Raw genomic sequence first — 12,682 nt, 5'->3', positions numbered from 1 at the left:
TGCTAATATGGTTCTCTTAATAAATTGGAACTTTGAGCAATCAAAAAAAAAGGGGGGGGGAATAAACTCATGACCCAAATGTACAGATGGAGAGATACAAATTTCAAAAGAAATAAAAGAGGAGGTAGAGTTGCATTATACGTAAGCGTTCATTACATCTCTACAAAAATGCATAAAACCAAGAATGAAAGTCTCCAGGAATGCATATAGGTCAATATAAAAGAAAAAAAAAGAATGAGATTTCCATAAATGTATACTGCAGGCTACCCAATCAAGCAGAAGAAATAGATGAACTTTTTGTTAACCAGTTAACATATCTGTAAGAAACACATCACAATAGTAATGGGGGACTTTATCTTGACATCAATTGGGAGACAAATTCTGCATCAAGTGAGATATCAAACAGATTCCTGACCAACCTGACTGACAATTTTGTCAAAAGATAGAAGTGGGAATTAGGATAGCTATACTGGACCTAATTCTTACTAATAGAGAAGAAATGATAATAGAGGATTGAAGTAGCCAGAATTTTGGGAGAGAGTGACCATATCATTGGAATTCAATATAATCGAAACACAAACAATAGAATAATAATCTAACCAGTGCCTTAGACTTTAAAAAAGCTCATTTTAACGAACTTAGAAATAGCTTGGGATGGATGAAAATCATAAAGGGGAAAACAATTCAAGAAGTTTGGGAAACTATAAAGTATGATTATAAATGTCCAGTCCAGCTCAATTCTGCTGAAAAAGAAAAACAAGAAATCCAAGAAGTAACACGCATGATTACACAAACTATCTGATAAACTGAAAGTCAAAAAAGATAAGTACAAAAAATGGAAAGAGCGACATATAATTAAGGCAGAATACCAACAAATAGCCCAAACTTGCAAAGATGAAGTTAGGAAAGCTAAGACTCAGAGTGAAATAAGACTTGCAACAAATGTCAAAAATACCATAGTAAAAGTTTCTTTCAACATATGAAAAACAAGAAAAAAGTCAAGGAAACCATCAGTCCACTAATGAGAGAAGATGGCAAGGAAGTAACAGGCAATAGAGAGAAAGCAGAGCTACTTAATTCATTCTTTGCATCTATCTTTACACAAAAAGATAATACAGCCCAACCTACCCAAAACAACTGTAAAAGACAGACTAGGGATTAAATTAAATTAAGAAAGAAAATGATAAAAGAACGCCTGTCTGTTCTAGACAAGTTCAAATCACCGGGACTTGATGTTTTACATCCCAGAGTTCTGAAGGAGCTGGCAGACATGAACTTGGAAGCATTTAACCATATCTTTCAAAGACCCTGGAGCACTACAGGTAGTTCTTGACTTATAAGTACAATTAAATAAAAAATGTCTGTTGTTAGCAAGTCCATTATTAAGTGTGTTTTGCCCCATTTTACAATCTTTCTTGCCAGAGTTGTTACGTGAATCACTGCAGTTGTTAGTAACATGGACATTAAGTGAAACTGGTTTCTTCATTGACTTTGATTGTCAAGAGGTTACAAAAGGTGATCACATGACCCCAGGACACGGCAAACATAAATACATGCTAATTGCCAATTTCCAAATTTTGATCATGTGACCACAGGGATGCTGCAACAGTCATAAATTTGAAAAATGGTCATAAGTCACTTTTTTCAGTGCCATTGTAATTTCAAATAATTACTAAACTAATCATTGTAAGTTGAGGCATACCTGTCTCATACAGGATAAATTTTCTTAAAGATAAATATTAGAAGGTTTTTCATATTGCAGAGGAGTTGAATAAAACATGTCATTAACTCAATAGGCATCCAAGAAGAAAGTGTACATGTTGTACAATCTCCAGCCGGATCGTTCTGTGACAGGAGGAGCTTGGTATAGTGACCAAGACTTCGAATCTGAATTTGTAGAGGTGCTAAATCAACAGTGTTTTAAATTTCTTCAGACTAAGGTAAATGTAATTTGCTAAGGTATATATGTAATTTGCAAACATTCTTTCCCCTTTCTTCTTTCCCCGCTTACAAGAGGGAATTACGAGGGAGCAAGTAGTTACTCAATGGGAAATACCCACGGAAGCTTTGTGATAGTACTGGCAACACTGGGAGCTGCAGGCATGTTACACAAAAATCCCAATTTGTTCCCAATTGTGTGCGTACACATTCTCTTGTAATTCATTCCTCTTCAATCTCCCTGCTGTGCAAAGGGGGAAAATAAGAAAAAAATAGATCAGTTACAACACGACAATGTATCCTAACTAATTATAATGGTGATAGTTATCATTCTGGACTTGATAAGGTTTCTCTAAATCTGTCCAACTTTTACTGCAGATCATTGCAACAAGTCTCTTAAGATTTCCAGTCCCTACTTTTATCAAATTTGTAGATTCTCTTTAGCTGGATTTTTAAAAACTCAGACTGTATATAAATTTTATAGAGCAAGGAGTTGGATAGTATTAATGATGCTTTCTAACTATAATTTTGTGATACTTCAGAGTATTCAAATTGGATCTTGCCTCTTATAGTGGATGCTATGAAGCCTGTGACTCCTATAATGGTTTTTTTCCCCAAACAGTTTGAGTACATTAAAACTATTCCTAAGGAAAGGATCTCTGGGATATAACTAAAAAAGCAGATGTTTCATGTAATGATCCCACAAGCTGGTTAGGCACCTACATTTAATATGGCAGATGTGGCACTTTATGTGGCATAAAAAAAAAGTCCAGAGTCCTAGTATATTACAGATAATTCTAATTTACATGTTTAAATTTCTAACATTCTGCTTTCCAGAATACTGCCTATCTTTAACTTTTAATAGCACTGAGAATGTCAGCATTTCGTGTAGTTTTATTCCAATATTTGTGTCATTTCAACTTTATTAGCTAACTCTTTAGCCAACTCATTATTGAGTAAAATTAAATCATGAGATAACAAATCCCTTTGTGTTTTCTTCTATTCTCTGAAGAAAGTTGCAAACACTTTTCTGAAGAAAAAATAGGCCAGTTTTATTTCCTGCTAGATACTGTGGTAATTGTTACTGTTTATGACTCCAGTCTATGAATAAAAAATAATTTTTAAAAAATCATTTATTAAAGTTTACAGCATTTGTTTTAAAAAAAAACATTAATGTTGAAGAAGTTAATGAAGTGCAGCAAAGGGAAGCCATAGAGGCGTTTGTTAAAGGTTAATTATTTTGATGCCAAGAAATGCTTATTTAAAACACTGTATGAATAGCTTACTTGCAAACATCTTTGAATGAATACCAGCTAAAATGCCCTTATCCACTGATATAGGTTGCTTCTCTACTATATCTTTTTTCCGTTGGTATTATCTTGTAGGCTGAAGCAGCTCGAGAAACCAAGCAGAATCCTATGATACAAAGAAACAGCTCATTCGCTTCTTCTCATGAGGTGTGGAAATATATCAGTGAGCTAGGTATTAGTAAGGTAAGACCAGTGGTGTATTAGTTTTTCATTTTGTACTTAAAGAACAACATTGTGTCTTGCAAAATAATAGGCATTTTCTTTTTTGTTGTTTTTGTAGATCATGTGAATGTCCACCTTTAGTTGAGTTGCATTAATGCAGTGGTCACTTTATGGGGACTTAAGCTGCTCCTATTCGTTGTAACTCATTCATGGTTCTAAAGGGTATCTGAATAATTGTTAATTTTTGCCAGTGGCTTTCAGGATCCATTTTAAAAAAGTAATCAATTGGATTATAAATCAATTTGAATATTATTTATTAAAAATTAGATCCTATTTTTTAGTTTTTATCCACAGAAATAGGAAAAGAAAGAAAGAGAGAATGAAAAAGAAAAGGAAGTATTTTTTCCTGTAAGCAATAGTAGTCTGGGTTCAATCGAGACTTTTAAATTAAAATGTATAGCTTCAGAATGTACCTTGAAGAAATGTTGGATTATTGGGTTTAGCAATTACTTTTAATATTAATTGAATATAAAACAGATTTCAGTTTTGAAGAAAATTAAGATTATACCTGATAGAAAAAAAAATGGATATATTTTTTCATGGGCATATTTTTAATAGTATTGGATGGCCTTCTTGCATCATATCATGCAAAACTAATTCTGAATTAGTGAGAGCTCAAATACAGTAGATGAGCTTTATGATCCCCTTGATTTAAAGCACTTTTTATTCTTTTTTTTTTTTGGCTGGCATAGACATAAAGTCTGCTTTTGGGTGAACTATGTTTCCTTTTTAAAATGGATATTCAGCCTACCTCTGACAATTTTACTCCTCTTTATTATTTTTATTTATTTATAATTTGTATTTCTAGACTGCCCATCTCCCTCAGAGGGAGCCTGCATAGTCTATGTAATTTGAAAGTAATTGCCTTTACCACATTTCTTGATAACTAAACTAATGTTAATCCTTTCATGCTGAAATCATGCTGAAGTTCCAATTGGATTTTTAAAAAACAGTCCTGTTCAATTAAGCATAAGTTGTGTAATAGAAGCATTTACAATAGCCTGCTTTTCAAGCATCAGTATACTCCTTTTCTTAAATAATTCTTACTTGAGCTTTTTAAATTATTTAGGTGGAATTGTCAATGGAAGATATAGAAACCATTTTAAATACCTTAATATATGATGGAAAAGTAGAAATGACCATTATTGCTGCAAAGGAAGCATCAGCAGGGAGTGTAGATGGGCACATGAAACTCTACAGAGCTATCAATCCAGTTATACAACCCACTGGGTTGATACGGATACCTTGCGGACTTTGTCCAGTAAGTATTCCTCAGGTATTGAGATCAGATGTTTTATTAATGTGACTCGTTAAAATTTATCTGCATATCAGTCATTCAAATTAGACTTCAGAATACAGGTAGTCCTCATCTTACTTCATTTAGTGTCTGTTCAAAATTATAGCAGTACTGGAAAAAATGACTTATTATTATATTAAGTTTTCTCACGACTGTTGCAGCGTCCCCCTGCTTATATGAGCAGCATCTTCATGGTCATGTGATCATAATTCAACTGACTTGGCAACTGACTCATTTTGTGATAGTTGCAGTGTCCCGTGGTTAGCTTTTTTACCCTTCTGACAAGCAAAATCAACGGGAAGCCAGATTCACTTAACTACAGTGATTCACTTAACAACTGTGGCAAGAAAGATTGTAAAATGGAGCAAAACTCACTTAACAAATACCTCACTTAGCAACAGGAATTTTGGACTCAATTGTGGTTGTAAGTTGAGGACTACCTGTACAGGGTATTGTTTTATATCTGGTAAAATAATTAAGCAGGAATGGGAAATCATTCAAGTAAGGTTCTATTGGTGAATACATTGTAGAAACTACTGGATTGATATTTTTCAGCAAATTTATTATTTGGCTTATATTACTAGTAGTTTATTTGCTCATTCCAGGTTTAATTTTTAAAAAAATCCCTTTTATTCTGTGTTGAAATATCAAGGAAAAGTTAAAAATATCAGTCACTAGTTGGTTGGATACCCATGCTTCACTACAGAACTGGAACAGCAGTAGATAATATTCTTCGCCATCACGCTCCATTATCCTGTAAATGTAAAAGGCAGCAGCAGACACGGTCTTCTTGAGAGGAACTTTGGTGTTTGGTTCACACTGAGGTATATTGATATAATAGCCATCTTCTCCACAGCAGAACATCAGAGGGTACTGGAGACTAAACCTCACTGATTCGTAACAAGCTGTTGTCTCTGATGTGGAGAACGATATCTCTCTTCTCAAAATCTTGGCCGACAATGAGAACAGCCACTTCTGGGGGCATTGAAATGACTTCAGTGCTTTCCACAAGGCTTCTTATCGGTGTTAATCACCACTTGGAAGTCTTTGTGCCTCTTAGGAACAGAATCAACAGCAGCCTTAAGTTCCAGAATATACTTGCTGTGTTCACACAGCAACTTTTGCAGTTGGCTAACCAGTTGTGGATTCCATAACAGATGTCCCTCTCATTGTCATAATCACCAATTCTGGTCGGCTTATAATCTTTATTGCAATAAATTTATAGAAGCCCATAGAAACAAAATTCTTAGCAATAATAGCAATAAGAAAGCAATGCTCATAGACATCCCAGGTACAGGTTTTATCAACTTCTAAATCCCCCATGCCCACGTAAAGGCACAAGTTTTAACAGGTTTTCTCAATATTATTTCAAGAGCAATCATTCTCACAAACTCCCAAGTTCAGAGTCCAATCCACCTCTCTATGTTTTGGGGAAAATAGCAGGCAGAAATATTTAATATGCCAAGTTGATATGACCAAAATAAAGATGGAGGGAGAATTGAATCGTTATTACAGTCAACTTGAACGCCATGTAGAAGTATTTTGGTAATCAGTTTATCTTTGGGCATTTCCTCTGTATATGAATAATTGTATCTTATATTTAGCTGAAGTTTCTTGGTCATCTTCAAGAACAATCCCCTATAGAGCAAGTTATAGTAGCACAACTGAGAGATGACAAAGGCATAAGCTGACTGTTGATAGAGCCTTCTGTTCCTGTTTTCATGTGGATGGGTATGGGAAGAAAAAATTTTTTTTGGCGTATAAGATGCATTTCCCTCCCCTAAACGAGGATGAAAATTTGGGTGCATCTTATACACCAAATGTAGCCCCGCCCACCCACCGGCCCCGATCCTTTGGCCTCTGCCTCCCAGCAATTTGCCTCCTTGCAGCAAACAGCCAGTTTCAGCTTCAGCATAGCCTGATTAGCACAAGCAGGCCTCCCAACCATCAGCTGTTTCAGGCTGCAGTGATTGCCATTGTCTATTGCTGCCTCCACATGTCTGAAACAGCTGATAATTGGGAGGCCAACTGAAATTTTTATGGCTGCTATTCTTCCTACCACTGACAGTTTCAGGTTTTTCCAATTTTCCAGATCCCGTTTGATTTGTTATGTTAACCTAGTATAGTTATCTTCTTTAATTGTTGCACATCTTGCCGTTAAATAGATTTCCAAATATTTTACTTTCTTAATTACCTGGAGGTCTGTCTTCTTTGTCAATTCATTTTTCTTTTTATCTGTGAGGTTTTTAACTAATATTTTGATTTTTTCTTTATCTATTTTCAATCCTGCAACTTCTCCAAATTCTTCTATTTTACCATTAGCTTGGAGACGGTTTCCAATGGCTCTTCTAGAATAAATACTAGGTCATCCGCAAATGCTTGCAATTTGTACTTTTCTCTTTTTATTTCCATACCTTTTATTTCTGGGTCATGTCTAATACTTCTGTTTATCACTTCCAATGTTAATATGAATAACAATGGGGACAGAGGGGCATCCTTGTCTTGTGCCTTTTTAATATCAAAAATTTCAGTCGATTCCCTGTTCACAATCACTTTTGGCATTTGTTTGGAATATATTGTCTTAATCATTTTTATAAACCTCTCACCGAAGTCCATACACTCTAATTGGTGTAATATAAATTGCCAATTTACATTGTCAAATGCTTTTTGTGCATCTAAAAAGATCAATGCCATTTATTTTTCTGATTGCACTCCAACATATCTAAGATAAATCTTACATTATTTTTAATTTGTCTTTTTGGTAGAAATCCATTTTGGTCTGGATGTATAAATTCATTCAAAAATATTTTAAATCTTTCTGCTATTATTGATACAAATATTTTGTAGTCTGCATTTAGTAACGCAGTTACTAGTTCTTTATTGTGTTACATCTGAATCTTCTTTCAGGATTAATGTAATATCTGCTTCTATCCAAGTATTTGGGATCTTAGCTTCTAGCAATACTTCACCTCTAGCATTGATAAACTTAATGCATCCTGTAAATGTTTATAAACTTCTGCAGGTAGTCTGTCTGGTCCTGGTGATTTGTTATTCTTTTGTCTGTTATTCCTCTATTAGTTCCATCATCTTTATTCTTTCATTTAGCATAGCTTGTGTCAGGGTTCCAAATAACATCCAAAATTAAAACAGAGTCCAAGGCAAAGTATTGCTCAAAGCATTGCATGGACAGTGTGGCGTCTGAGTATCGTTCATTTTGATACAAAACCAATACTAATACAAATAAAAATTACTACATTAATCAAATGAACATCGTCTAGTGTTATTATATATATTGATATCAGTACGTATTCCTTCATTTTTCAATTAATCAATATTACATCCTTCTAATAGTCATAACACTGTTCTTGGGCATATCTAATATCCTTTTTCAAAATCTAATCTTAACCTCCAGCATTCACTTTAATTATGTTATAGAAAAGTATGTATAACAATATTCCCCTTAATTCTATTTTTTAAATCTATTTAATCTATTCTAATTCTCAGTGCAGCCAATCTTCCTTCTCCTCCTCCTCCTCCTCCTCCTCCTCCTCCTCCTCCTCCTCCTCCTCCTCGTTTTAAAGAAAAAAGATCCTTTTTCTCCATCATCTCTCACTCTTTTGGAAATTTCCCTTCTTGTCTTTTTAACTTGCCTCCCATATTCCCACTTTGGGTCCTCATCTACATCTTTCATTTTCAACCCAACCATTATTTCCATCTCCGCTATTTTTTGCTGCCAGTCCACCCACACAGATTTGCCAAATCCTCTGTCTTTTTTCCAGAAATATCTTTCAATTTATTGACTTCCATTTTTCTACCACCTAATATATATTTTCCCAATCTTATTTCACCCCAGTTTATTGTCTCCTCTTTCTTATCTCCTTGTTCTATTTGTTGTACTATCTCATCCTCTAAGATTCTAGTTATCTCCCCTGTTTCCTGATTTTATTATCTTGATTCATCATTCCTTGTTGCACATTTTCAGACTTTCCAGTTATATCATGGTCTTTTATCCTTGGGTTGAGCAAGTACAGCAAGGACAGAGGCAAAATGGACTGCTAAATTGGCCACACCCACTCTGTCAGTCCGGCCCCCCAACAGTGTGAGGGACCATGAATCGGCCCTCTATTCAAAAGGTTTGGGGACCTCTGACATAGTATATATTTATTTGCCAGTAAGTGACGTCTCACCTTAAAGATCAACGTCAAAAAGCCACTTTAAAGCTATTCTGCCAATTATATATTTCAAGTTAATTCAAACAAAATATCCAATAGACAGCTGTTCAGCATTTTCAGGGATCTAATCAGAGCCATGCCAATAAAATTAAAGTATTTTCATATTTTATATCTTTTACTTATTTCCTGTTAGGGTGCAACTTTTCTGTGTCTCTTCTTAATCGTCGCTTAAAAATATTCCAGAGAGCCTCTTTTCCTGGATTGATTTTCTTTTGGGGTCTATTCCTAAGCAGAAGTTAAGATTCACCTTACCCAGCTCTAATCATTGTCCTCTCTCACTGCTGCAGCACAGTCTTAGTTTCTTTGGCAGCCTCTGCTTCACTGCGGCCATGATGGCTGCCTCATCTTCAGTACAGAGGGAAGAAACTCTGGGTTCAGCTGGAGAGCCGCTGCTCTCCAGGACCTGCAGGGGCCCCTCTTTATTAGTCACCCCTACAGGGTGACTTTAGCCCCTTGTTGGGGCGGGGCCTCCAATGAAGATTGCAGGGGTGCGGCCCCCTGTTCCCCTACGTTGACCTTGCAGCAACATCACCGGAAGTCTTCTAATGTCTTTTCTTTGGTGTTGTTGTTTTTTCCTTGATTTTTATCCCTATGTAAGTTATCGCTGGCCTCATAATATATGCTTTAGCTGTATCCCATACATTTTGCAGTGAATTCTCTTCTTTTTTATTCTCCTTAAAGAATTCCATTTCTTTTGCTATTGTTTGTATAAATTCTTTTTCTTTTACTATAGATTGGTTCAATGTCCCTCTCCACTTTTTCTTTTGCCCCTTCCAACTAATTTTTATTGGGTTATGGTCAGCCCATATATTTGTTTCTATCTCTACCCTTTTCACATTTGTTCTTAATTCTGGCGACATCCATATCATGTCTATTCTAAACATGATTTGTGCATGTTTGAATAGAATGTGTCCTGGGTTTATTTTTCCTTAGCACAACAAAAGAAAAGAGGGGTAGTTTTATACATTAAGGAAACAATCCTAAACAAATTTATACAGATCAAGAAGGAAGAATTTTGATGGTGGAGGTAGTGATAAAACTGAAACTTCCTGTTTGCTGCAAGGAGGCAAATTGCTAGGAGGCAGATTTTTTTTCTTGTGCTAATCAGGTTAAACTGAAACAGGCTGTTCGCTGCAAGGAGGTAATTCAATAACTATAAATGCCTATAGGTTTTTCAAATTATTAGACTTATTTTTTAAAGACTGCTTTATTATTGTTCTAGACAACTTAACAAAATGAAGAAGCTTTTTAAAATAAATGCTTGATTTGAAGAGGGCCAGTGCTATTGTATTTTCTTTTAAATAGCAGAGAATAACATATATTTCCAGAAAGCCGTATCAATTTTAACAGCATCTGTACAAGTATAGTCTGAAATGTAACAGTGTTCTGTTGTAGTATTAAGATAAGGCAGCTGAGTTAGACCCTGGCTTAGTCATGTTTGGAGTAGATTTAATTAAATAATTGGGAGTAGTTAGAATGACTATATTTAAGAAAACTTTTTGGCATTAATATAGTGCCATAATGTACATTTCTCCAATTCTTTGCTATTTCTATGGGTCAGGCACACATGCACAGAAATACACTACAGTGTATATCGTCTGTACTGTTTGCTGTTGGCTGCAAGGGGGCAAATTGCTGGGAGGCAGAGGCAGAGGCAGATTCCCCCCCCCCCTCGGTTTTCTTCACCAAAAGCTAGGTGCATCTTATATTTCGGAGCGTCTTATACTCCAAAAATATGGTACATTAAACATTAGCATTTTAAATTATATTCAGAAACAAAACTGTTAAAACTTGTAAATGTTATATTCAAAATATATTTCTAGTATCTAATTCAGAAAGTAATTTAATTAATTGTCAAAGATTATTGTAAATTTAAGATAATCCTCCAAGAAATAATAGGCAAAAACCAGATTTATCAATATGCATTGTGTATTGCTCAGCTACCATTGATATTTATCCTTGAAGCTTCTTCCTAACAATCAGAATATGAAATGCATCTATTATACATAGTATTCTTTGGCCCATCAATTACTGTTCATAAAAGGTCATCAGTACAACAAAAATAATTGAATTTCTGTTAATTAAAATGGTCTGAAACATGACAATCTATTTGTTAATTATTTATATCCCACCTTTATTATTTTTACAAATAACTCAAGATGGTGAATGTATACAACACACTTTCCTCCCCACAATAATCCTGTGGAGTGGGTTGGGCTGATAGAAAGTGAATAGCCTAGTTGACTTTCAAGGCTAACGCAGGACTTAAACTTAAAATGTCCTGTTTCAAGCTTGATACCTTAACCAGTAGATCAAACTGGCTCTCAGCACTTGGAAATTTGAGTTGAGCAAAAATGTATACTGTGTATGCTTCTCTGTGGGGCTTCCCTTTTCCTGAAAGAAAAGCTGTGTAGTCGCAAAGATCCCAAGGTTTCTGCTTTCACTTTGCCATTCAAGGTACAGGATGTCCTAGGCTTGGGGCACCCCTTATTTCATTAGGCAGCTAAGAGCCAAGGTGGCGCAGTGGTTAAATGCAGCACTGCAGGCTACTGCTAGATCAGCAGGTCAGCGGTTCAAATCTCACCGGCTCAGGGTTGACTCAGCCTTCCATCCTTCCGAGGTGGGTAAAATGAGGACCCAGATTGTTGGGGGCAATATGCTGACTCTCTGTAAACCGCTTAGAGAGGCCTGAAAGGCCTATGAAGCGGTATATAAGTCTACTGCTATTGCTATATTCAATCCTAGCCTCCAGATTAGTGTATTATTGATGCACTGCAGTTACTTCCAGAAAAAAAACTTTTAGATTGCCACTTAAGTCTGTGATTATACTATATTGATGTATTATTCTATTGCACTAACTTCTCTTTCAAATCTCATTTTAAAATATGACATTTAAATATTGTAGTTTAGGAATATAGTAATAGCAGTTGGTCTCCAACAGCTATTACTATAATTAGTACTTGATTAGTACTTGATTAGTAAAATTAATCAGATTATTCTAGGATTCTGTCAACTAATGTTGAGGGAAGGGGTTCTGAATGAAGTTGTACTTTCTTGTGCTTCATAACACCTGGAAAGATCCTGGAAAAAACAAATCAACCAAATCAAGTAACATATCTATGAACACCTCGAAGCAAGCACTTGTAACCAGAAGTCAACGTGGGTTTGTCAAAACCCTGGCATTCCAAGCAAACCTTATTGCATTCTTTGACAAAGTGACAAAATTAAGGGACCATAGCCATAATTTTCTTGGACTTCAGTAAGGCATTTGATAAAGTAGACCATAAGTAACCAACCTATGATTAGGGACTAAGCGCATGGTGGCTCACATGGTTTGGATGCTGGCTTGACAAGTAGCAAGCCTGCATTCAAGACCTGAGTGCTGCTGTGGGATGGAGTGACCTCCCATCCCAAGCTCCTGCTTAGGACATGAAAGGAGCCGCCAACTGGGTGTCTCCTGGGTAACAGTGATGTCACCAATTAATCCTTTCAACCTGGATGTGCCTTGGTGCTTCCAACATGAGCGTAATGCAATTAGAAGACTGGAGGCTAAAAGATATGAAGAACAGTCGAAGGAATTGAGTCTAGTCTAATGAAAAGAAGGACTGGGGTGACTTGATAGCAATCTTCCAATATCTAAGGAATCGCCATAAAGAAGACAGGGTCAATTTATTCTCCAAAGC

The 12,682-nt window shown here is 35.7% G+C and overlaps 1 protein-coding gene across 1 annotated transcript in view; it reads left to right on the top strand.

Annotated features, from left to right (window-relative positions):
* Positions 1-12,682, top strand: part of POLR3F (RNA polymerase III subunit F) — a 52,457-nt gene that overhangs the window by 38,140 nt on the left and 1,635 nt on the right. The window contains exons 6-8 of the mRNA XM_032220076.1: positions 1,797-1,940; positions 3,324-3,431; positions 4,540-4,731. Of these exons, the coding sequence (XP_032075967.1) occupies positions 1,797-1,940; positions 3,324-3,431; positions 4,540-4,731 (444 nt within the window). The remainder of the gene's footprint in view (positions 1-1,796; positions 1,941-3,323; positions 3,432-4,539; positions 4,732-12,682) is intronic.

Source organism: Thamnophis elegans, chromosome 6 (assembly GCF_009769535.1).
Source record: "Thamnophis elegans isolate rThaEle1 chromosome 6, rThaEle1.pri, whole genome shotgun sequence".
NCBI lineage: Eukaryota > Metazoa > Chordata > Lepidosauria > Squamata > Colubridae > Thamnophis > Thamnophis elegans.
The sequence above is the reverse complement of the archived record's forward strand: the minus strand, read 5'-3'. Positions and strand labels throughout refer to the sequence as shown.